Source organism: Oreochromis aureus, linkage group 23 (assembly GCF_013358895.1).
Source record: "Oreochromis aureus strain Israel breed Guangdong linkage group 23, ZZ_aureus, whole genome shotgun sequence".
NCBI classification, from domain to species: Eukaryota; Metazoa; Chordata; class Actinopteri; order Cichliformes; family Cichlidae; genus Oreochromis; species Oreochromis aureus.
The window spans coordinates 37,231,364-37,256,938 of NC_052963.1; the positions used below are offsets into that span (position 1 = coordinate 37,231,364).

General features: G+C 40.7%; 1 protein-coding gene across 1 annotated transcript in view; it reads right to left on the minus strand.

Moving 5' to 3' along the window:
- Positions 1 to 25,575, minus strand: part of prdm5 (PR domain containing 5) — a 49,960-nt gene that overhangs the window by 12,790 nt on the left and 11,595 nt on the right. The window contains exons 10-14 of the mRNA XM_031753615.2: positions 25,389 to 25,546; positions 24,803 to 24,896; positions 20,434 to 20,594; positions 15,838 to 15,931; positions 5,006 to 5,091 (exon numbers count right to left, since the gene is read on the minus strand). Coding sequence (XP_031609475.1) covers positions 5,006 to 5,091; positions 15,838 to 15,931; positions 20,434 to 20,594; positions 24,803 to 24,896; positions 25,389 to 25,546 — 593 coding nt within the window. The remainder of the gene's footprint in view (positions 1 to 5,005; positions 5,092 to 15,837; positions 15,932 to 20,433; positions 20,595 to 24,802; positions 24,897 to 25,388; positions 25,547 to 25,575) is intronic.

Below are 25,575 nucleotides of genomic sequence, written 5' to 3' on the forward strand. Positions count from 1 at the left end.
CGAGGCACTTTATATTATAAGGTGAAGAGCCTACAATAATGTTAATTGAATTATTATTTAATATGTATTTATTATTAAGTAATAATAAATTATTAGAGCTATCCTTTTTCCTTTGACATCATACAGAGCCAGAAAAAGCCGTCTAAAACCGAGAGCTTGTCTCACATTAATTAACTGTACATTTACAGACCTCACTTTTTGAAACTTGGCCATGTTTAGTATGAGCATCCACACTGGCACAATACATATTAACAGAAACTAGAGATGGACTGATCCGATATTACGTATCGGTATCGGTCCAATACTGACGTAAATTACTGGATCGGATATCGGAGAGAAATAAAAAATGAAACCCGATCCATTAAATATCAAAAAAACACCTCACAAAACTTGCAACATGGCGTAATTCGGCTCATAACCGTAGCACGTCGGAGCAGTACGCATCACGTGATAGAGCGGCTGTGTGTATTTGTAGCCTCGATAGCAATCCGGCATTTCATCTCCAAGGAAGTTATCCCAGAGAGAAGTAAAGCAAGTGTGTAAGTTCATCTCTGAATGTTAGTAAAGCATTCCCACGTTAAGCTTAACAACCAATATATGGAGCGACTGCCTCTCTCTCCCTCCCTCTGCTGCTGCTACTTCAATCATGAAACTGCTTAATGATCAGCTGATCGGCTTTTCTGTCGTGAGTCCGTCTCTCTTCTTTGTTTTTGGCCCACTTTGCACCAGAAAGAGGAAACCAGCGGCTGAACAACAGCAGCACGTTTAACCTTGATAAGCTGTTGTTAGAATGTATTTCACATTACTTTCTACACCAGGATCCTTTTCTACGTAGCTGACGGCTGGTAACTGTGCAGGGGCGGATCTAGCAAAGTTTAGCCAGGGGGGCCGATAGGGCATGAACAAGGAAAAGGGGGCACAAAGACATACTTTTCTTTCTTATTCTCATTTAAAATGTCTAGCTTTTAATAAATAATTATCTGAATCTTACACCCAAAGTTTTAATCTTATGTAAATATATAGAAGTCCATTACTGTATATAGTAACTGTTAAGTCTAATACACCCTAGTAAGCTATAGTACTTTTTCCTTTGGGAAGTTACCATCTGTGCAGTCTGCAATTCTGTAGAAGAAAGATGTTGAATCTATTTAATTATTCTTGAAAAATAATTTATTTCTGTGCATTTTTTTTCACACTGCATCAAATTAAAGTTGATTACGTTGATTAAGCATCATGAGGTGGAGGGTGGGGGGTGGTTCCCTATTTTTTTTTTTGCTGGGAGTTTGCAACCCTATTAGTTAGGTTGGTTAATATTTCTGCCAAGTACTCTTTAAAATACCAGAATAGGAAGGATGGTGCAGGTTTAAGTTTATTAGATTGATCAGTGTTGCTGAACTATGAAATATTTTGGGTGCCGTGTATTTTTTACATACAGGTATAACAGAATAGCTTTAGTGTTGTTGTTTATTTAAACTTGAGTATGAAGTTATACAAAATGCAGCAAAAAACAGTTTTATTGATTAAAAAACACACTATATCGGATTCACATCGGTATCGGCAGATATCCAAATTTATGCTATCGGTATCGGTATCGGACATAAAAAAGTGGTATCGTGCCATCTCTAACAGAAACTAAAGAAAGGCATAATAGATCACCTCTGAGACTCACGCATGAATCAGGTAGAGCTTTTGCCTTTTGGGAAAAAGTGAAAGGGGCTAATTTCATGAGTAAACTTTAGTGTGACACATTAGTCTTATTAAACTTACATATAAAGCATTACCATTTAGAAAATAGGAAACAGGGGAATTGGAAATTCTATACCATATGGCTGAAAGATGACCAGCTAGTTTCTGTAACCGCAGAACAAACAGCCATATCAGTTTTCATTGAAGATCAAAATTATTTTAAAAATCCTTTAACTTCCAAAATATCGTCATCAGACGTGTTCCATTTTGGTTTGCAGGTGATGTGGTTTGCGGTATAAACACACAGCACACAATCTCCAGTCACATCCATCTCACATCATCTGTACATTAACAGTGAGCTGCAGCTCTTTCAGCCAAATGACATTAATTTTTCTCAACAGTGACTTCATCTGCCTCTGCTGTGTGTAACTGTTCAGCCCATTTCTCAGAGCGCTGTGAGCGAAGGCAGATCTGGGAACACTGGGAACAAAACATCAGTCAGTTTAATCAGCTGCACGCTACGAAATCATACCTGCATGTTCTTACGGAGTCACAGCAACCTGGGCAGGTTACCTTCATTATCAGCACAGTGTAACAGAGCGATGTGCTCTGGACAGCATTAAAGAAGAACAAATCTTTGAAATTAACTATGCTGACAGGCTTCGATTGTCACAGTCAGAGTTGTATAAACTGATGATGGAAGTCTATGATGAAACACATATTAGGTCTCATTCGTCAAAAGTGACACTAACGCACACATCCAGATGCTTACAAAGAGCGCATGGAAAGTGTCGCTTTGGCAGAGAACTTTAGTGGGTTGAGAAATGACGCAGGAAAATGATCCGTGTCCCAGCACGGGAAATGACCTCATGACATTTAGAGGGAAGCCTACCTTTTCTTTTCCCCACCCCAAACATGGCCTCATTTTGCAATTACATGTTCACACCATAAAACAAATGCTTGTTATGAATTTTCTACATCCTCAAACAGCTGTGTCTGTTTATAATGAAGTAAAAAAAAAATTCAGAATGTGTTCAAAGCAAAGTGCAAGCAATTTTTTTCCAATTCTCTCCTCTGTCTGTCACTACACCACTGCTGCCTTTTTATCCATAGGCCTTACTGGACAAATTATGAAACTGGTGGTTATTGCCTTATAATGAAATTTACTGGGAAAGTCACATATGTTAGACACGGAGTTCTCACACTATCTTGCATTAGGCAAGGTGTGTGAGAGTTAATTCATTCTTCATGCAAACGCTGCACTTTACACAGTGGCTACACAAGAAAAACCCAAAGTGTGCGCTCAAGGTACACCTGGAACGGAGCCGGCATCCCATTCACTCTTTCTATGTCTGCACCTATTCACAGTCTTATCATCCTTTATCTAATCCGTCTGAATTATGCATGGCGGGTCAAATGTCTATCAAGCAGACATCACATATGCTGATCTATTTACTTTTTGACGTCAAAAAGAATAGTACCAGCCACCTGGTTGGCTTGTTAATAATATCAGTGAACCTAAAAAAACCTCACAGACAGACAAGCAAAGACAGTCTCTAGACTAATTATGTCTTCTGGAAAATGGTGAACCACTGACGGAGGTGTAATTATGCGTTAACTGGCAGCAGACAATGGCCTGACAAAATGTAGCAAAGAGAGAATGTTAAGGTGTGTGATGGCCGAACGTGCAGCCACACAACTCTGAAGTTGGGCAAAAGATTTGCTCTGGGATGCAGCACTAAAATATACAGGACATGCTAATTGGGTCAACCAAGTGCAGCTTTTTCATGGAAATTTCTCTCTGGCCAACTTTGAGACAAATGACCACTGTTTCAAAATTATCACTAAATGTAGACGGTATAAAAGATAGGCTTCTCAGAATTAACATTGCTGCCATGTTGGTTTTATTTTCGCCTCTGTCAGTGCGCCCCAGGGTGGCTGTGGCTACAATGTAGCTTGCCATCACCAGTGTGTGAATGTGTGTGTGAATGGGTGGATGACTGAACGTGTAAAGCGCTTTGGGGTCCTTAGGGACTAAGTAAAGCACTATACAAATACAGGCCATTTACCATTTATTTTGTTTTGGACCTAAGTTACCGTATAGGCTAGAATGCTAATTTATCATTTACCGCTAGCTAACTTGGTTAGCAAGCTGCATTCATCAACTGTGCAGGTACAACTCACACGCACACATATCAGCTACTAGATAACAGTCTGATAAAACTGCACAATCTAGGGTGACCAGATCCTACTAACTAAAATGTTCGTCAAACACTGTTTGTGTGGGACAAAGTTGGACATGTCAACAAGGCTGAAAGAGTCTGAAATGTTCATATATAACCTTAAAAAAACACTATAAATTGTCCATGTTACCAGACAGTCCAAATACATTATTGCTGATTTTCTGTTTAATAACACTTTTGGGTTTCAGTTTGAAAGTATCCATAGACTGACGCACCTTTTTTGAGTCATATCTAAGAATTTTAGCAGTTTTTATCCAATTATGACACACATATGCTGAGTCTCCTCACACAGTGCTTTCCCTTGTGTAAAACTGAAAAATAACTTGTTGTTTCCATGATATTCAACAAAATCTGCACAGCTTCTTTGGTTATTTGGACATTTCCTTGGTGGCATTAGACAGACTAACTTTCTATGACTATAATAAAAGTACTGGCAGTCTGTAGTACCCCTCAGCCTCCTAGTAGATGCACCTATAGTATAAATTTCCAAATTCGAGGTCACTTCCTTCTCGAGATGCTGCATTCACAAGATTTTGAGAAAACTTTGTATCTGACCTTAAAGTTGAGTTCATTGAGATTCAAACGTGTCCAACATTTTTAGCTGATACACTTAAGGTATCAATTTGAAACTTCTATGTTGCTTTTTTGCCCGACAGGGTGACAGCTGAGGGGTAAAAAGCTTTCCCTTTATAGGTTAAAGCCAGATTTTAGAAAAGTGAATGTGCTGTAGAATGTCCCACATTTCAAAAAATTGGGGGCACTGTCTCAAAATGTGGGATGGGAGACTAGGAATAAAGACGCTGTGTGATCCCATATAAAGAGGGACATCTTTTGTTTGTGCCAGCCAGATATTAGTCATAAAAATACTACAAAGGCAAAACAATACACACAAACAACGTAAAGGTTTGGAAGCCGCTCTTTGGGCATCACCATAATTCATCCACATCAGTCAGCTTTCGTCTGGGACAGCCAAGAGCATACCACCTTCATTTCGCGTACAATGGTTAGTATTAACGAACAACACAAAACTATGAAAGACAGGAAAGAAAAATTCAGTAAGAAATGGAAAAACTTACACGAGTGTGTGTGCGGATGTGCATCTTCAGGCCATCGTTCTTGCTAAATGCTTTGTCACAGTAAGGACACTGATATGGGCGCTCACCTAGGAAAGGAACACCATAATACATCATATATGTATATGAATTTGATACTGTATCACAGAGGAGTAAACAGTTTTTGAAACTCGTACGTATATCAGTAAGGCATCACTTGTAAAGAACCCCACAAAGAAAATATAAAGAACATGTATGCTGCTCACCTTAAGGCTAGTGCTAGCAGAACAGAGGTCGGGAGATACGGCTACCATCGATGCAAGAAGTAATGCAGTTACATACGCATGTAACACATGCAAATAAATGGAATGAAAGTAACTACTTCGTGTGCAGCTTCTAATTGGAACCATCAAACATGTGACTAATCTGGCCCACTGGATGGCTTTGGAAACTGTAAAAACTACAGTGGAGTCATCACAGATATAGACAGGTTCATTTGCCTAACTTGTGATTGATTTTAGCTGACAGAAGTAGAATAGCACCAGGTGTTGTCTTCTCATGCTGTAGCCCATGTGCTTCTAGGTTAAATATGCTGTTTATTTGAAGATGCTCTTCTGCATACCTTGATTGTAATATGTGGTTATTTCAGTTGCTATTGCCTGGCTATTAGCTAAAAGCAGTCTAACCATTCTTCCTCTGACATCAAGAAGGCATTTTCACCTAGAGATTTAGTCTTTTTTAGACTATTCTCTGTAAACCCTGAAGATGATTTGCAATAAAAATCCCAGTAGATCAGCAGGTTCTGAAATACTCAGACATCAAACAGCCATGTCATGTTTAACCTCCTAAGACCCGAACTCTTACATGGCATGCATTTTTAAATTCTCTTTGCTATTTGGGCTGTTTGGGACAACAAAGAATTTCCAGATTTTTTTTTTTTTTTTACCTTATTTTTGTCTCTGAGAAAAATGAGATCCACATAAGAGGACATTCATTTGAAATTTTGACAGAACAGTGGCAGTAAAATGTCCTCATAAGTGGATATCAGGCCAAAATTTAGTGTTTTGGTCTAGACATCCCAAAATGTGATGTCCACATTTGTGAATGCCAGGTCCTAGGAGGTTAAAGTCATTTAAATCACTTTTCCCCCATTCTGACCATTTCTCGACGCTGGGGTTTGATGTCTAAAACTACCTCTGCTCATTCATATATTCTGCTGCCTTTGTCCTATTCAGTAAACTGTGTTTTCGTCCTGCCCCAATACAAATTTGACCTGGTTACTGGTGAAGAACTTCTCATTCATTACGATGCACACTGTCTTTCCACTGCAGAGCTAAAGCTTGTGTTGGCTCGCTATCTTAGCTTCAACTGGCCAACCGTTTAGGAGCACATCACAGGCAATGTGGCTTCTCTTGGTTGGATCAAAAACATTCAAGCCAACCTCCTGCAGATCCTATCTGAGCGCACACCGCTGATGACAAAGAGAAAGTGACAAGCTGTCAGTCAAATGGTTCACTGACACATGGATCTGTTTACCTTGCACTGATCGACGGGCCAGATAAGAGTCACAGAACTGATTTCTAATCTATAGAAGGGATATGAGGTAACCTATAGGACTGTGCTGAAATTAAAGATTCTGACAGGATAATACAGTACAAAAACTGACAAAAAAAAAATGTGGGTTCCATTATTGCCTAATTTATTTCATACTCTGCAAACTAAACATTAAATTCACCCCTATGTCTAGAAAACTGATACATCAGGAAATCACAGTGATCTAGATTTTTTTTCTCCATGTGAAACTTAACGAATCTTGGCTGAATTTATATATATATATATTTATATTTATGCCTGCAAGTGCTCACAGTACTGTTTAATGAAACTCTATCAAAAACAGATACCTAAAGCTACACATTTGTTGTTCATTTCTTCACTACAAGCATCTAATTTCTTATCGGCTTCACAGTAATCTCTCTTTAGTGAATAATTGTTGAACAGGCAAGCAAGGAATTTTATTGATGGGGGAGATGTTTTACCCCTTTAAGTAATAAGGTTAATTAGCCGTGTTTCCATGGGATTCAAAATGCAGAGATGCTTATTAAATCAGAAAATCCATCTCGGGAATAGAAGAGTAATATTATCCTACCGCTATAAACATGACTGTGTTGGGGTGATTTTGTGCTTCTGTTTCTAGCATTAGGTCCATGTTTCAACAACCACGATATGAATGCTTGGGCAAGCTACGGCAATTATCTATTGGCCATTTTTTTATATTATTTTCTAAAGACTAAGTTACAAAAACAAATGGTTGTGGGCTTTATTCTTAACACATCCTACAAAGCCTGCATCTTTCAACATTAAAGCTACAGCAGCTGTCATGTACCAAACATACAAACTGGGCTCTAAACACACCATAACCCCCCCACCCATCCGCAAGAGGGCTTTAAAGAGGCATGAGGAAGAGCGCTGTGACACATAGTAATACAACGTGTAACCTCAGGTTGGTGTGCAAAGGATTTACGTGACATATGTGAACGGATTACACATACTGAAACATGTGCATGAGGGCAGCTCAGCATTCTGTCCCAAAATCCCCTTCTGAGCAATTTCAGCCTCTAGGAGGCCTTTTGTTGACAAACAGGAAAATCTGAATCCCAGATGTGTTTGGAGACAAACCCTATGTCTTATGTAGCATGTGTGGTATCAGGTTAAGGCCCAGCGCTAGCCTTGGGGAGTCCTGGGGAAGGCATTAGTGTGCTAATAGCACCAGAGCACAGAGTGCTAGTGTACTCTGCAGCTTGGATCACATCCCTCCCAGGAGCTGGCTATTGTCAGCGAATATACAGCACAGACAACCACACCCTGCTAACACTGAGCGTTGCTACAAGTGCATACCAATTCACCTACTTAACCTATACACTCTTTGGTTCTGAACATATGTGTTTCATCAAGAAACTACAAACAGATTAATTGATGGTATCCAATATTTTAAAAAGAGGTCAGTAATAAATATGGTCTCTTCAAACACCCTACTCAAAATCAGTTCTGTTCAACAGTCAAGGCTTTTCCAGGGTTTCAGTCTGATTGGACTAAAACAAGAACCCCTCAATCTCTTAGCGGAACAGGAAATAAACAAATGCTACTTGGAAACCAAAGCAGTAACGTTGGAACATTGGTCTCTATTATTCAGCGTCTGTTCTGCCGAGTGTTACTGTAACTAGAAACCCTCCACTTATTCTCCAGATTGAGCCAGATTGTTTGGGGATTATGAGGGGTGGCTGCAGCACTGAGCCAGGGCTTTATGTGTGTGGAGATGGTAACTGATTTAGCATGTGCTGAAACAGTACACCATCTCTTTGACCCTGGGTGTCTCCCCCAGCCCCCTGCTGTGGCCCTCACACTCCTTGTCTGCTAATCGATCCGTTTGGCACCCCTCGTGCGTTGTATATGTGTGCGCATACGGCCGTGTATCTGGTTAGCAGATGGTCGGCTTTGTCGTTTTGCCTGCCGCACGGCGTTCGTGTTATGGAGAATGCTTTGTAGCTTCGGGGCTCCAGTCTGAAAGACATTAGCGCTGTCCATCAGAAATTAATTCCTGGCTTCCTCCAGTTTGGGGGAGACAGTGGCCCTCCGCTGTCCTTCTCTCTGCTCTGTCCCACATGCCGACAGGGGCCAGGGAGGTAACGTGATATCGGTGTGTTAAAGATGATAAGAGATTGCCTTTGATGAGCCAGAGGAACGTCCAACAACTTTTACACTTGACCTTTCCATTATAGCAAAGGGCTCAGAAGTTTTCACCACTTCCTCAAACAGTTCGCTCAAAGTACCATACCAAGGTGCCTCTATCGAGAGGAGTCCGTGCCCGAGCCTCGCCACACATGCTGCAGATCTGATCCAGACGTACCTCAAAACCGAGCCCTCAATCCAAATTAACCATCTCAACACCCATGCAACAGTGACGTACTATTCATCATCGAGACAAACAATAATTCACTACATGGTGATTTTGCTTTACAAGATTGTAACCATGACCACAGTCAAGACAAACAAAGTCATCTGTACGTAAATAGGTTCAGTGATTCCAGAGTTCTGCCAGATGTCAGTTCAGGGGCAGCTGTTCTGGCGTGAGACCGCTACAAGCTGAAATGTGTAGCTTTATAAACATCAAAATATGGGCTGCAAATAATTACCATAAAAAATGATACCATGATCAAGACAATTAGTAACCTCCAAGCTGTGCCAGCAGTATGGATAGTATAAGTTAAAACATTATAGTATTACTATGTGTATTGCTTCTAATATAATTTGTGGTCTCGCTGAGAAACTTATTTGTACAAAGAACAGAGCCTTTCTTATCTTGTGCCAGGGGGCAATCTCTATTACAGCAACCCAGTCTTTAAAAAAAGCACATTGAATATTAGTTTTCTGGCACGGCCATCTGTGTAATTATACAAATGTTACAAAACTCAGGTGGCAATGATTTACCAACGTTATATAGAGCACACAACTGCAGCACACGCCTCTGAGTAAATGCTAGCATTTACTGGCCCTTGCTCTACATCTGTGGAAACCATATACAGAGAGCTGTATTTACATTATCTACTGTATACAACCTGTTAATACTAGAATGCAGGGTTTGGCACTAATGATTATCTGGTGGCCTGCATGGCTGAGATCTCAGTCTTTTCAAATTGTCGGGGTGGCAGGGTTCATCAAGCTGTTAAACATGATGACATTAACAGGTTATTTGTATGTAAATGCGCTTAATGAAAAGAGTAATCTCCATAAACAGATACACGCCTGTGAATACTAAGTATCTATTTGTAGCCTGTAGTGTGAGTTCTACGGACCAATCATGATTAAGTTGCATGGAGACACACAATATGTGCGGTGAGCACAAGAGGGACTGTGATTGTCAAAATGTAACCTCACGCTGATTGGTTATTATCTGGCAATGATTTAAATATAACAATACAGCAACATTTATAACAACGGGCCAAACAGGAAGCTTTGACCACTGATATCAAAAACCTAAAAGTTGTCCCCAGAGACTAAGTTAGCAGACTAGATTACTGACTCCCAGATTGTGGAAAGAGATAGAAGTTAAACAGCGGAAAAGCTACAATAAGCTGAAAAAGTTCAATGGTTATTGATGTTTCACCACTTAAGCCTTAATTAATATCTATCTTCAGCACGAGGGGCTAAAGTCAAGCTTTTGTCTAGCGAATCATTTTCATATTTTTAATTTGGATTATTAAAACATACACAAATGCATATAACCAGACAGTGCGCACACAAAGCCTGGCAGTGATTTAATCTATTTAGATCTGATTTATCCAATCAGATGACACAAATTAAAGCTTAAACTACGAAGATGAAGACAGCTATGGTTGTGTGATGCTTTTCTTAGTTCTCTGAACCGCGCTGCACCACAACCAGAAAATATATTTTTTAGGAAAGGAGCTCTAAGAACGATCCCTTTTTAAAAAATAAGAAAAGGAACAACCTGACTATTTGTTTTCTTTAAGCCATACAAGATGATGCTTAAATTAGAAATCTGATTAGAGTAATCTTCTCTCCAATGTCTCTCTGTGTGCTTAACCTTGTTCTGTTCCAGTACTTGATTAATCTAAGGGTATTTAGGGCTAATGTGTTCCTTTTAACCCAATCGTGCTAGGTGACACATAGTGGTGTTGATGCATCCCATCTTACAGCAATTTAAACAGGACTTATTCTGTTCACTTATTCAACTAGAGTAGTTTTGCATGATTCACAGTTCAAATTAATCCTTATTTATCTTCTGTTGTGCCTGGTGCGCTGCATCCACCACCTGAAACAAACCATTTTGTCTCCTCTCTGTTTAAATCCTTGTTTGTGGTCACCACATTAGTTGTTGCATGTGAAAACTATAATGTCTGTAACTAAGATAAAGATCTCTGCATCAGCAGTGGTATAGGAAAAGAGGGAAATGAAACAGGAAGCAAGGTGATTCCATGTTTGTTCCAAGTTTTTTTTCCTCCTCACATTCTCAGGATGTTTCCAACTATGTAATCTGGGAATCTCTAGGCACCTGCACTGATAGATACTTGAAACTGTGATAAACAACAACGCATTAATGTCTCCAAACTGGCTGCAGCATTTGTAAGGGTGACAACAGCAACCATAAACGTTCCTAAACGCCAACCTCCCCTTTAAGGCCATAATAATAATGGATTGCATTTATACAGCGCTTTTCGAGACCCTCAAAGCGCTTTACAATTCCGCTATTCATTCACTCTCACATTCACACACTGGTGGAGGCAAGCTACAGTTGTAGCCACAGCTGCCCTGGGGCAGATTGACAGAAGCGAGGCTGCCATATCGTGCCATCGGCTCCTCTGGCCCACACCAGTAGGCGGTAGGTGAAGTGTTTTGCCCAAGGACACAACGACCAAGACAGACAGAGCAGGGGATCGAACCGGCAACCTTCCGGTTACAAGATGAGCTTCCCAACCCCCTGAACTACAGTCGACCATGTCCACACTAAGACGTTTTCGTTTGAAAATGCATCTTTTTCTCTCCGTTTTGGCCTTCCGTCCACACTGAGACGGTCTTTTTGGTCAAGGAAAACGGAGCTTTTTGAAAACGCTCTCAAAAGTAGAAAAACGGAGGCTTTCAAAAACGATGACACATTTTAGTCAAATGACGCAGTCATGTGACCAATTCAACTAAGATGGCGGACGGCACTGTACAGCAGTTGTTTTGTTTTTTCCCATTTTTTACAGGCCTATTAAAGATTAATATCAGTTTGTACATGCTCCACACAGCTTTTCTTCAAAGAAGACGGAATATTAATTTCGGTGTGTTTGGTACGTCTCTCAGTCTATATTCTCACTCACTTTTGCAACTTTGTACTCTTGTGTTACTCGCAGCAACAACAAATCGGTGCTTTTCCTCGACATTTTGCAGCAACGTTTCAAAGAGCCGGAAAGTAAATCATCTGATGTTTCACGCATGCGAAGGGAAAGTAAGCGTTTTCAAATAAAACTCTTCGGAAACGGTTGAAAACGATAGTGTGGACACGGAGCATTTTTAAACAAAAACATCGTTTTCAAATTTATCCGGATTAGTTTAGGCGTAGCCTAAGCCAACTTTCTTTGGATGGGCTACCTCTATTGCATGGCTTCTGCGAGCAGAACATCATTCCTCACTCTTAATTGGGAATGGAAACTTCTGAAATCTTGTACATATCCAAGCCAAAATCTTACACAGAACCTTGAGCACAGGGGCACTGTTTAAAATGTACCAAAAAATCCCACTAATTGACATCAAATAGAGCAAAACACCAAGCATTTAGAGCACCTGAAGCCTCAGGCTCACAGGGGAACCCTTGCACATAAGCTGACATCACTATTTAAAACTGGCAATTTTTACTGAGCACACACTATGTATGACAGAAAATATGGAAAAGTCAGATCAGCTTTAAAGCTCATGTGTTTTTGTTTGTCTTGTCTTTCTTCTTGTTAAATTTAATTAAAAATTTGCTTGTAATTAGTTGGTTATGTGGGTGATTATGAACTTAATTTTACAACACAATTTCCTTTATGGTTAAAAAGGAATGGTACAGTGGAGACCAGTGCACGTGTCAAAAGTCTGATTGTTGGAGTGTCATTTTTAAAGGGTTAAAAATTACACTCCAATTAGTTGTTACGCAGCTCATGGGCTTACACTGCTCGTTGCCAACGTGAAATGTCCTATGATGTCAGTATAACAGCGAGTCACTGGGCTCTGTCAACATTTTCCCTTGGCACAAATAATTTTCATGACCCCACTACGGTTATTCACCACTTCATGGCACACATGGTGGGAAAATCTGCTCTCACTGAGCTGTGATGTGGATTAGAACATATTCGCTCCATCACAGGGCCAAACAGAATAATTTAGAAAATGATAGAAACATCCATCATGACTACAGACTTCTACAGCGTCCTCGTCCAGCTTTTTGACAGCTCGCATTTTATGGGTGATCTCATAAAGGGTGCTCTGTGAGAAGATGCCTGTCTTTGTGGCACTAAAACTAATTTGCCCAACATGATGTTCTAACAAAATTAAACTGAAACTAAATCCAAGTCACATATGCGCTACATCTCTTCCAAAACATTTTATGCTCTCAGGTTGATTTTCTTTCAATTTTCCCTTTAATCCATTTCACACTTTTTCTATCCTCATTATTCGCCTGTTTCTCTCATAATGCTCCGTAGTGTTTGATGGTAAAGTGATACGGGAAGGAAATCTCCAAGGAATCCTTACAAAGTCCTCCGTGTTTAGCAGGTAAATAATCAATGCCGACTTGTTCCTGTGAAGCAGGAAGACAAACAAGATCAAGCTTTCCCGCCTTCCTGCCGATTTACAGGCATCTAACTCAGCTAGTGGCCTTCTTAGGAGATCACCCATGGAAAAGAAAGCGGTTGTGGAGATTTGTACTTACACTAACAGGCTCATTTTATCTACATATTCACAGATGAGCTACATGAGCTGTGAGAAATCACTCTTCACTGTGTGAGAACAAGATGATTCTTGTTAGGGTTGTCGCTCAGGGAACGACTCACGCTGTTCACCAGAGCTTATTTTTTTCCCTTTTGCCCAAAAACACAACAAATAACAACAACAACAACAAAAAACCCAGCCTATAGAATGAGGGGACAGATTTACAGCTAGTCGGGGTCAAGGGTCATCCGGCTAGATGGTTTCTTGGAGTGGTCTTTTCTCTCTTTCCTCCTTTCTTTCTTTTAGGTGTCCCCTAGGCTCCCACCCCTCCCCCAGCATTCCTCTCTTTTGTTTATTCTATATAAATACGATCAGACTGGGCTGCAGACCACACTGGTATACATTCACCCTTTCTGTTGGTTTGTCCTTCGCACATACACATGTACGCAAACACACAAACACAACTCACGCACACACAGATACAAAGGGGGCTGTTGACAAAGCGTGGTACGCTTGTCTGTGGATGGCAATTCAAACATACATCAGGTGGACAGAAGGTCTAACAGGCGTCCACAAATATTCCTGAAATTATTTTTAATTTGAGGAGCTAACGCTACATGGAAGATGAAGCTTTAATGGGTTTAAACATTGATTACATTAGGTCGGCTTCATAACAAACCGCATTTACTGAGTTTAAGAGGCTTACTACAGGTAAGGATCAAATAGGCAGACAACAATAAGAGAACACGGCTGAGAAAAAGATAAGTAGCAATGGATGAAGTTTAAGTTGGAGTGAGGAAAAGAAGATTTCCAGAGAGACAGAAAGAAGAAGAGGGAGTGAGGCCAAGAAGTGTGTGTGTGTGGCCGTGCCAGGTCTCTGCACCAGTCTGTTGGTAAGGAAACGCACAAGAATGTGTAGCTTTCCAGTTTAAGGCAGTTTAATGAACATGCAGGGCTTTATTTTTGTGGTGGTGCAAAGGATAGTGCAACCAGCGCTCCAACACGTTGCCATTTTCTAACATTAAAATGCACTCCGTCTCACTGCTTAGATGTAACATGTGCAGAGTGAAGGTGGGAGGACACGAGCGTTTGGATCTACAGGATCTACGGATACTACGAAGAACAAGGAACGGGTCTGTTTGTGAGACAACATCTATCTCATGTGGGTGCATTCAACATAAAGCCACAGCAAGCAGATTATAAGACATGTCGTTTGTTAATTGTGCACAAAAATAACTACAAGTAGTGGTTTTATGAGAATTTATGTGCTAAACTAATTCTTGGCTGTGAACATGGATAACATAAACAAAACATGTTCAGTTGGTGAACTTTGCAGGTGCTTATTGTTGGATTTTGTTACCATGAGACGGTGCCAGGCTGTTTCTCCTTAACTCCAGGGTTTATGTATGCTCAGCTTAGCTAACCAGCTGTTGGTTGTAGCGTCACATTTAACTACAAACAGAGAGTGGTTTTGATCTTCTCATCTAACTTTGCGCTCAGAAAGTAAAACCATAAAATATGTGCGTGATGTAATGCTTTTTTTTTACTATTTTCTGCTTTTTTTAATTATTTCACATACGAGTGACCTGGAAGATGGATTCATTTGCAGAAATCCTGACACCAAGTCATGCATGTGAAGATAATAAACACAGCTACAGTGTGAACTCTGAACAATTTGTAACCTCTATTTTGTTTTCACGATCTGACTTTAAAGCACATTTATACGATCTCCCAGGACATGCGACTCTATGGAGCACGTTCTGCAAGGTTACATTTCCCACCTTCTTCCCAAATGGTATCACGTATGCCCAGTAATCAAAACTCTATGGACTCTCCTGCTTGCATTTGCTCCCTACCAGACTGCCTTTGTACTTCACAGGCATTTGCTTGTGGTTTCCTTCCTCTCTTGATTTTTATTCTAGTTTTTTCCTTGTGTATTTTTCCTACAGAGTTCCCTGTTTCATCTCATTCTGCATGTGTATGACTTTCACCTGATTTCTGGATTTAACCTTTTGCCTGCTCTTCGCTTGGATTCCTTGCTATGCTAGCTGTCAACCTGCGTATGACTTCAGCCTGTTGATTAAGCATTTGAGTTCTGAACAAGCACACACTTGCCTCTGATGTCCTGCTTTAAGGCGCTCGCCTCTTCTTCCAACCAATTCAGGAATAATGTTGGCAACAAATTTACAACCAAACACTTTAAATTAACACTAACCTTTGTGATATAATCATAAATAAAGTAAATGAAACAAAGTTCAGTGAAATGAAAGCACTGCAAATTAATCAGTCTGTACTAATCTGAACTGATATGTTACTCTGCAACTTTCAATGCAGGTGCAGCAGCTGTAAAGTCGATTTAACAAAGCACTGAACCACGGAGGGCCGCTGACCTGTATGGCTGCGGATGTGGACCCTTAGCGTGCCGTTGCTGGCGAACTTTTGCCCGCAGTATGGGCAGATCTTCTCCTTCTCCCCCGTGTGTGTCTGGCAGGGAAATGATAAAAGAGACATATGGTGGATGTTAAGGAAAAAATTTAGAACATTCACATTTTAACATCTTTGCTACATTACAAAGTAAAATGTGATCCATGGTTATAGATGGATTTCAAAGTCAGAACATATACCCATAACCAAGTTATCAAAAAAGATAATTAAGGGGCTTTTTTCATACTCGGGTCTTAAAATACATCTGTTCACCCAAACATTCTCAGATTTTAGTGCTTTTTTCATTTTGTAAAAGCAAGTCCAGAACTATATGACTGTGTCCAGAATAAACAAGTTCTCATAATGCAAGTAAATGGAGATGCACATGTTCACATGACAGTTGATTCTGCAAGCTTGCTGGATCAAAGAATTCAGACGATACAGATTTGCCAGGGTCCAAAGCCCAAGAGACCTTTTCTTCTCCCTCTTCTTCCTCTCCCTTCACCTCCCAGCTGTCCATAGTGGTGAGTTCCATGGACCCATAAGGGCCGCACATGCAAACAGAGAAGAAGAACATGTGGCAGGAGTGCACTAGCTCCTCTACCTTTCCCCACCCTACCCCCCTCACTCCGCTCCTTGCTGAAAAGTACACTCTAAATTCCTCCTGCTGGCCTGTTGTAAATTCCCGAGAATAATCGTGAGTATGAAAGGCTCAAACTCAGAGCGACAGTTTCAACAGCAGTACAACAATACAGGAACACCTCCTCTCTGGCCCCCATCCTTTCCTCCGTCACCCAACTGTGTCCCTCTGACACCTCTGGTGTTTCGTTACAAAGGCTCCATCCACACTCAACACACACACACACACACACACACACTCAGTGTCGCACAAACATGCACAAACAAATCCATTTATATGAACACGTGCATCCCAGATGGAGCAATGTTGCATTATTTAATACAAACAGAGAAAATACAATTCATATTCTACCTTTATAAACAGACAGCCAGCAGTGACGTCTGCGATTTCACATGGGAACATCACGTCTCAAATCACAAACGTGCAATTCGCTGGGGATTTTTTTATGACAATGATTTTTATGTCTGTATCTATTCAGAGTAACTCGGCAATTTTCATTCATCTGTACATTCCTCCAGCATGCCACTAAAAGAGATAAGACTTGCACAACAAGCAAAACACACATTGCGTGCACATACATGCTTTCACACACACACACACAAGCGCACACACCCCCTATGTAGAACCTAAATTCAGGCTCACTGAGGATAAAGTATTTACTGTAATACAAGAGAGCTCAGTGAATACCGCTGTCCTGTTCTGTCAGATATGTACATTACTGTTCATTTACATAAGCTACCATTACACACACACACAGTAGTGCTCGAGTCACCCTTCATTTCTTTATATTCTGCTCAGAAAATGGGAAATAGGGGCAGCAATGTATTGAAACATATAAAAACACTATAGGAAATAAGGCAAAAATTCTAATGAGCTTCAAAATCAATCTTTGGTATGACCACTTTCATTCTTTAACACAGCCCAAACTCTTAGGCAAGCCTTTAAGTAGTCTTCAGGAATAGTTTTCCAGGTTTCCCGGAGGACATTCAAAGCTTTTCTTTAGATTTTGGCTGCCTTTTATTTCATTTTCTGTCCCTGCTTCAGTAATGTTGAGGTCCAGGTTCTGGGGAGGCCAGTCCATGACTGATAGTGTTCCATTGTGTGTTGCAAGGTATGTTTTTACTGCACTGGCACTTTGTTTGGGATCGTTGTCATACTGATAAATGAAGCTGTTGCCAAACAGATGCTTTCCTCATGGATAAAAATCTGATTTTGGCAAGATTCCCAAACCACTGGCTTAAAGCAGCCCCAAAACTATTTCTCTATTTCTTAAGAACCTAAACATACCGTTTATCTGCTGCAAATAGCTTTTTAGGCCTGCCGCTTCCACTTGGTAAGTTTCCTTGGATTTTTAAGCAAAGCTTGGAGAACTATAGCTCAAGACCACTTTAAAATATGATAAGAAAGTCTTACTGCTTGGAAGCACAATATGAAGAACGAAGAGGTTGCTCGAGACATTTGCACTGTACTATATAAAATGAAGCTCAAGTTCATGCCATCCATCCAGTTTTGCTTGAACAAGCAAAGAAGAAAAGAAAGCAAAAACTGTTTGTTTCAGCAAATCAGTCAAATCAACTCACACTGATTAACCCTCCAGGGTCAAGCACTCAACTCATACTTTCCCATGTTTCCTGTGGCTTTTGGCTACATGTGTTAAAGAAACCAAACACACACATTTCTTGTGCTTATTTAACTATTTCTGATACTAAGTAGAACTACAGCAATGCTGAATTCACTGAATCACTGAATTTAAAAAACTAAAACAGAATCCAGTGAGTAGGGATGCACTGATTTAGAAATTCACAGACACTTTGAACAGCACGGTGGCATGGTGGTTAGCACTGTGCCTCACAGCAAGAATGTCCTGAGTTCAATTCCACCATCAGGCAGGGGTCTTTCTGTGTGGAGTTTACATGTTCTCCCCCTGTCATCCGGCTTCCTCCCAAAGACATGCACTTAGTGGGCGTCCTGTCCAGGGTTTACCTTGCCTCTCGAAATAAGTGGTTATATTCTTCCTCATCTTTGAATATTTAGCACAACTAATGTGTCACAACAGATAAACACTGTAAAAACATGACCTTATTTCGCATTATGACCTGATATATCAGCTTATATCTAATAGAAAGAATTGAAGCCAGATGACAACAGAGCTCAGGGTGTGGTGTTTGCTGTTTATGGCAAATTCTGACCCTGCTGTCCAAATATTGCGTGAGAAATTAAGACTCATCATATGTGCGGACTGTAGCCTCAGTTTCCTGTTCTTCACCTGAAGGTTAGACAAAAGGTGTGGTCTCCTGCTGCTGTGGCCCATCTCCTTTATTGTCTGATGTGTTGTGCGTTCATAGCCTGTCATCTGCACACCTCAATTGTAACCAGTGGTTATTTAAGTTATAGTTACTTTGCAGTCAGCTTTAAGATGATAAGGAAGCCAATCGCCTCTGACATCAACAAGGCATTTTCAATCAGAAAACTGCCTCTCGAGGGATATTTTCACATCTACATGCCTAAATGCATCGAGTTGCTGCCATGCTGGTTAGATGTTTGTGTTAACGAGCAGCTGAGCATGGGTACCTAATGAAGTGGGCGATGAGTGTAGCTGATTCATTCACTTGATGAACTAAATCAAATTATTCAAGTTCAATGGCTGCTTCTGTTTCTGTTCTAAAAGACGTCAGATGGCAGCCAGCTTACAAAAACATAACCGGCAACTAGTTTTAATAAACAAGCGATTATTTTTGTGTGTGTGTTTTTAAGTTTAACAGTTTCTTTTTTCAAAAACTCCAACTGAACGACGTCAATTGAAAAATATCTGTTCTAATCAATCTGCAGCTGTAGCCCTGTATAAACGCCTCATGACTTTGGTAGTTAAAAAAGGGAAGTAAGCTCTTACTGTGATCATAAGAAGTCTGACTCACATGTTTCCTGAGGTTAAGAAAGATTCGTATCCTTCACCATATATTTTAGATTCTCGTCATATGTTCCGAATTGTGAGTGGAGCTCCAATTAGAACGTGGGTGTGATAATTATTTGCGATCATTTGTGAAGCCAGGTTTGCAGAGACAAACAGTTGCATAGTATCAAAGTGCATATTAAAAACAACTTCAACAATAACGCAGCCAAAAGTGGGGTTACTCCACACATGTAAACACAGTCGGCAAGTTGTCATCTCCTCAACAACCTGACTTTGATCAACGCCAGATTTCTCAGCAGCCTCCAGACACCCCGAGCACTGAGACAGTTCAACATGCCTGTCTTCAGCCCTACTGTTCTGAGACAACCTCCAAGACATTTTCTTTTGCTTTGTGCCAAGAAACTGTTTGGTTTCAATCTTGATCCATAACTGCACCGGACGTTGTCAGATTTAGGGCTCACAATCTGCAGCGAGATCTGTTCGGGGCTCTGAGAGCCTGCGGAGCTAATGGACTAACTGCCATTTCTAATCAACATATGAACTGATTTCCAAGCCTGCTTAGGCAACAACGGTCGAGATGGATGTTTCCAGCAGATTCAATAGTCTGAAATATTAGTATAGTTAGAGAAATCAGTGTCGTGAGGCAAGGAGCAAGACTGAATGTGAAACAATGGAAATATTTTGTTAGAATAGATGTTCACCATGCCATTGATTTTATTGCAATTTAGTTTCATAGCAGAGTGATGATGATGGAAAATCAGCCTTAAACTGCAATTTAGCCAAGTTCTTCCATTACTTCAGCTTTTATCTCAAAATGGCATATAATCTTAGTAACTGTCTAAATATTACTTTGCAAAGTTTCACAACTTATTTTCTAACTGTTATGTCTGTGCGCATTTCAAATAAATGCAACTACAATTGTGTTTGAACTCAATTTCAGGACAAAGCCCCAGCAGACGTGCAATCACCGCGTATGATTGAGGTCGTCTGGCTCCAGCTCTTTTCACCCACCTTCTTGTGGCTCTTGAGGACAGAAGGAGTGACAAAAGCCTTCTCGCACAGGTCGCACTTGTACTTCTTGTGGCCGTCGTGCACCACCTGGATGTGGACGTTGAGCGTGTCCTTCCTCTTGAAGGTGGCGTCACACTGGTCACACTTGAATGTTCTCTCACCTGCAGCAAGGAAAAGACGAACATTTGCAAGAGCCATTTCAACTCAGCTATTGTTAAACGTCTGAACACAGAGTCATCACGCACAACAAGAGGGGACCCAATTTCACCAGGGCTATTGTGTGGGCAGATAACTACAAAGAAAACCCAGACAACCGTCTTTTAAAAAGGTCTGGTTGCCTTTTATTGTGTATCTGTAGCTGAACACACGCCAGAGTAAACAGTAAAATAAAATACTCTGCCATATGTTTGGCCTGTACGTCAAAAAGTTAAAAAACATGCCCTATTTTATTAATCATTTCCCTGAACAGGCCTAAAACTCCAGACAGACAGACAGCTTTTAGACAGTTATGTCAGCTGCTGGGATGGCGAAGCCTGATGTTTTCCTTCACGCCTCGGCTCTCTGCCTCCACACAACAGCTTCTATTGTTCAAGAAAAGATGTTTCAATTATATGGAGATCATTCAATTTCCACAGAGTAGTTTAGATGGAGGGAGCAAGTGGTTGCAAGCTTGCACTCATTCTCCTATTACCAAGGCAGATGATGGTCAGCTCAGTGAAAAGGAACACCAGCGAAAGCTGAGGCTCGCTTTGTTTTTTAATTTAGATGGAAACACTCTCGTGATGGTAATTAACGTCAACGGCACACTCGCAAAGTGATTCCATTAAAACACTGAGCAAGGCTTCAGTCTGATAATAAGGTACTCACGCTCCTACATAAGCATGTACAAACTTTAATTTAGACGCAAACACACACACACACACACACACACACACACACACACACACACACACACACACACAGGGGTTATGCCAAAGGTCTACAAATGGGGTCTAAACACATAAATGTGCTCTACCCAAAGCAAGAACTACATACTGATTTGTCACGTTGTTACAAATACACTGCAACTTTAAAGTCATGTACAGAAAAGGGCTAAAGAATGTGGGATTTAAGAATTATGATGACATAATATGAAAGAACCAAAGGTTTAAATAGAGCGAAGCCTGTGAGCCAGTTCAGGCAGGTAGCTTCAGCTGCACTGCTTCACACACACTCTCCTCACGTCATATGCCAGACACACCCTCCCAATTTGATGGTCCACATATGCTGCAAAATTTATATGTATACATTTATAAATATGCTGCTGCTTTCTCTTCTAACCCCTCTACCACCCCAACATCTACCTATAATCTCTGGAATTGCATTTTTAAGATCAAATAATTAATTTTATATCTATAAATCGACTGAAAAATACTGAAACACATTTTGTTATTCTATCACAATAATAACCCCAAAATTTGGCCTTTTTTGTTTCTTTTGGCACATTTATGGCTTATTTGAAGCGTTTCAGTCAGGTTTCAGAGCTCATCACAGCACAGAAACAGCTTTAGTGAAGGTTACAAATGATCTTCTTATGGCCTCTGACAGTGGACTCATCTCTGTGCTTGTCCTGCTAGACCTCAGTGCTGCGTTCGATACTGTTGACCATAATATCCTATTAGAGCGATTAGAACATGCTGTAGGTATTACAGGTACTGCGCTGCAGTGGTTTGTATCATATCTATCTAATAGACTCCAGTTTGTACATGTAAATGGAGAGTCCTCTTCAGACACTAAGGTCAATTATGGTGTTCCACAGGGTTCAGTGCTAGGACCAATTCTATTTACATTGTACATGCTTCCCTTAGGCAACATCATTAGAAGACATAGCATAAATTTTCACTGCTATGCAGATGACACGCAGCTCTATCTATCCATGAAGCCAGGTAACACACACCAATTAGTTAAACTGCAGGAATGTCTTAAAGACATAAAGACCTGGATGGCCGCTAACTTTCTGCTTCTTAATTCAGATAAAACTGAGGTTATTGTACTCGGCCCTGAAAATCTTAGAAATATGGTATCTAAGCAGATTCTTACTCTGGATGGCATTACCTTGGCCTCCAGTAACACTGTGAGGAACCTTGGAGTCATTTTGACCAGGACATGTCCTTCAATGCACATATTAAACAAATATGTAAGACTGCTTTCTTCCATTTGCGCAACATCTCTAAAATTAGAAATATCCTGTCTCAGAGTGATGCTGAAAAACTAGTTCATGCATTTATTACTTCCAGGCTGGACTACTGTAATTCACTATTATCAGGAAGTCCTAAAAACTCGCTGAGAAGCCTTCAGCTAATCCAAAATGCTGCAGCAAGAGTACTGACAGGGACTAGAAAGAGAGCATATTTCTCCTGTTTTGGCTTCCTTCATTGGCTTCCTGTTAAATCCAGAATTGAATTCAAAATCCTGCTCCTCACATACAAGGTCTTAAATAATCAGGCCCCATCTTATCTTAATGACCTTGTAGTACCATATCACCCTATTAGAGCACTTCGCTCTTGCACTGCAGGCCTACTTGTTGTTCCTAGAGTATTTAAAAGTAGAATGGGAGGCAGAGCCTTCAGTTTTCAGGCCCCTCTTCTGTGGAACCAACTTCCAGTTTGGATTCGGAGACAGACACTATCTCTACTTTCAAGATTAGGCTTAAAACTTTCCTTTTGCTAAAGCATATAGTTAGGGCTGGACCAGGTGACCCTGAATCCTCCCTTAGTTATGCTGCAATAGACGTGAGGCTGCGGGGATTCCCATGATGCATTGAGTTTTTCCCTTCCAGTCACCTTTCTCACTCACTATGTGCTAATAGACCTCTCTGCATCGAATCATATCTGTTATTAATCTCTGTCTCTCTTCCACAGCATGTCTTTCATCCTGTTTTCCTTCTTTCACCCCAACCGGTCGCAGCAGATGGCCGCCTCCCCCTGAGCCTGGTTCTGCCGGAGGTTTCTTCCTGTTAAAGGGAGTTTTTCCTTCCCACTGTCGCCAAAGTGCTTGCTCATAGGGGTCATATGATTGTTGGGTTTTCTCTGTATTTATTATTGTGCTATCTACTGTACAATATAAAGCGCCTTGAGGCGACTTTTGTTGTGATTTGGCGCTATATAAATAAAATTGAATTGAATTGAATTGAATTTACACAATAGTTCTGCAGTTTTGAGCAAAATGTGAGAAATGGGTGGTTTTTACACTTGGTTTTAAAGTGCATGTGTACATGTCTTTTGTTATGTTAAATTTTATATCCTGGTGCATCTTCAGCTAGAAAAGCAGGAAAATATGCCATCAGTGCAGGACTTAGAAAGTCAAGTCCAAACATGGGCAAACTCCCCGAAACATTTTCTCCTCTTTGCTCGACAAAAATCTGCCACTTCACTGGTGAACACAGAGACCTCGAGGAAAGACTTTTGACCTTCTTATGGAAGTGATACTGACAGTAACACTTATTAGATTCAGGTGTAAACACTTGAGTGTCTTGGCTCTCTGTCTGTGATCCAACTGACCAAGAAGCACTTAAAAAAAGTATTTGAAAATTACGCATTGGAACAATTACTGGATTGCTTTACTGGTACATTTATTCAATATTATTTCTGTTTTCTCGCCTAGAGCACAATGAAATCACACATCCAATCCTCAAGCCCCATATCCCATTGATACATAATAAAAGTCCTGATATTATATTGCTTCTTGCCGCCTGAGACAGCAGCAGGAAATGCCTTGAGCTTTACAATCCTTTTGTTATCTGGCACAGTTTGAGGACGACTAATGCATCCTGCCAAGGCTCATCTGCAGCTCAACTGTCCAGGGAGAAAGTTTTTGTCAAAGCAGAGCATTCAGGGAGGACCAGACAATCAGACAACTGATGTCTTAACCGGGAGACTTTTGATGGGGTTACAGCGTCTGGAAATATCCACAGTGGTAGGGATGAGACAGCAATAAAAACAGTAAAAATACAGGACTATAGCCTGTAAAACTTAGTAGGCTGGTTTTAACAGGGCAATTTTACTTTAAAATGTTGTGAAAGAATGTGGCGAACTCGCCACTTTAAGATCAAAGATGTCTATGTTTTGTAAGGAGATATCTACTTACAGCTTTATAAGGAGAACACATGGAGCTCAAAGAATCCTGAACAGAAACCTGTGGGAGTAACTGTAAATATGGTGGTTCCACTGCAGCTGATCACAATTAGCCAGGAAATGTATGAGCTGGTCATATTGCTGTACTCATGTATGTGCACAGGAGCAGTTTCAACTGGATAGTGGCAGATTTATAGGGGGTTTCTATGTCAACAGTGTTTGAGGAGTCTGATGGACACATCAATGGTAATACTTACTATTGTGGATGAGAAGATGACGCTGTAAAGAGAAGGGGGTGCGGAACAGCGCTTTGCATTCCTCACACTGGAAAGGCCTTTCCTCGGAGTGCGTCTGCAAAGAGAATCGAGCAGCATGTTTATAAAGTGTAACGCAAGCCGCCTCCTGCCTCGACGTGGACGTCGGGGAGGCTTCTTAAATTGATGCAAGAGGATTTCGCTTAAGGCTCCGTAGCCAATTTAGTTTGTTGACTTGATGAAGACAAGCAGCTTGAGGGGCTTTAGATTCAAAGTGCTTCTGTTTTTGCGACACCCGTCTGTCCCCCCCCACATATCTGTCTGAGTGACAGCTCAATCCCAAAAGTAAACACAGGGAACCTCAAGGGTGGAAATGCCCAGAGACCCCACAGATAACAGCAACCAACGAGATCCTGATTGATCACAGCTTCACTAATAATTCTAGCTTTGAAGTGACACCGACTTTTAAGGAGTATCTCCTCTTTGAAAGCACCAATCATCTGGATACAGTGGTATAGTTAACATAATATACCTAATTATAGAACATAAAAATCTAAAGTGGATCTTCACATCTTATACACTTGCTCACCTTCTTGTGATTCTTGTAGACATTGCGGTGTGCAAACTCCTTCCCACACAGCTTACATTTGTACGGTTTGTCCTCGCTGTGGATGATCTTGTGAGCCGTCACCTGGTCCAAACGCTTGAATGACCGACTGCAGATCTCACAGGTGTACGGTCGCTTCTCTGATCAGCGACAGATTAACAGAGATTAT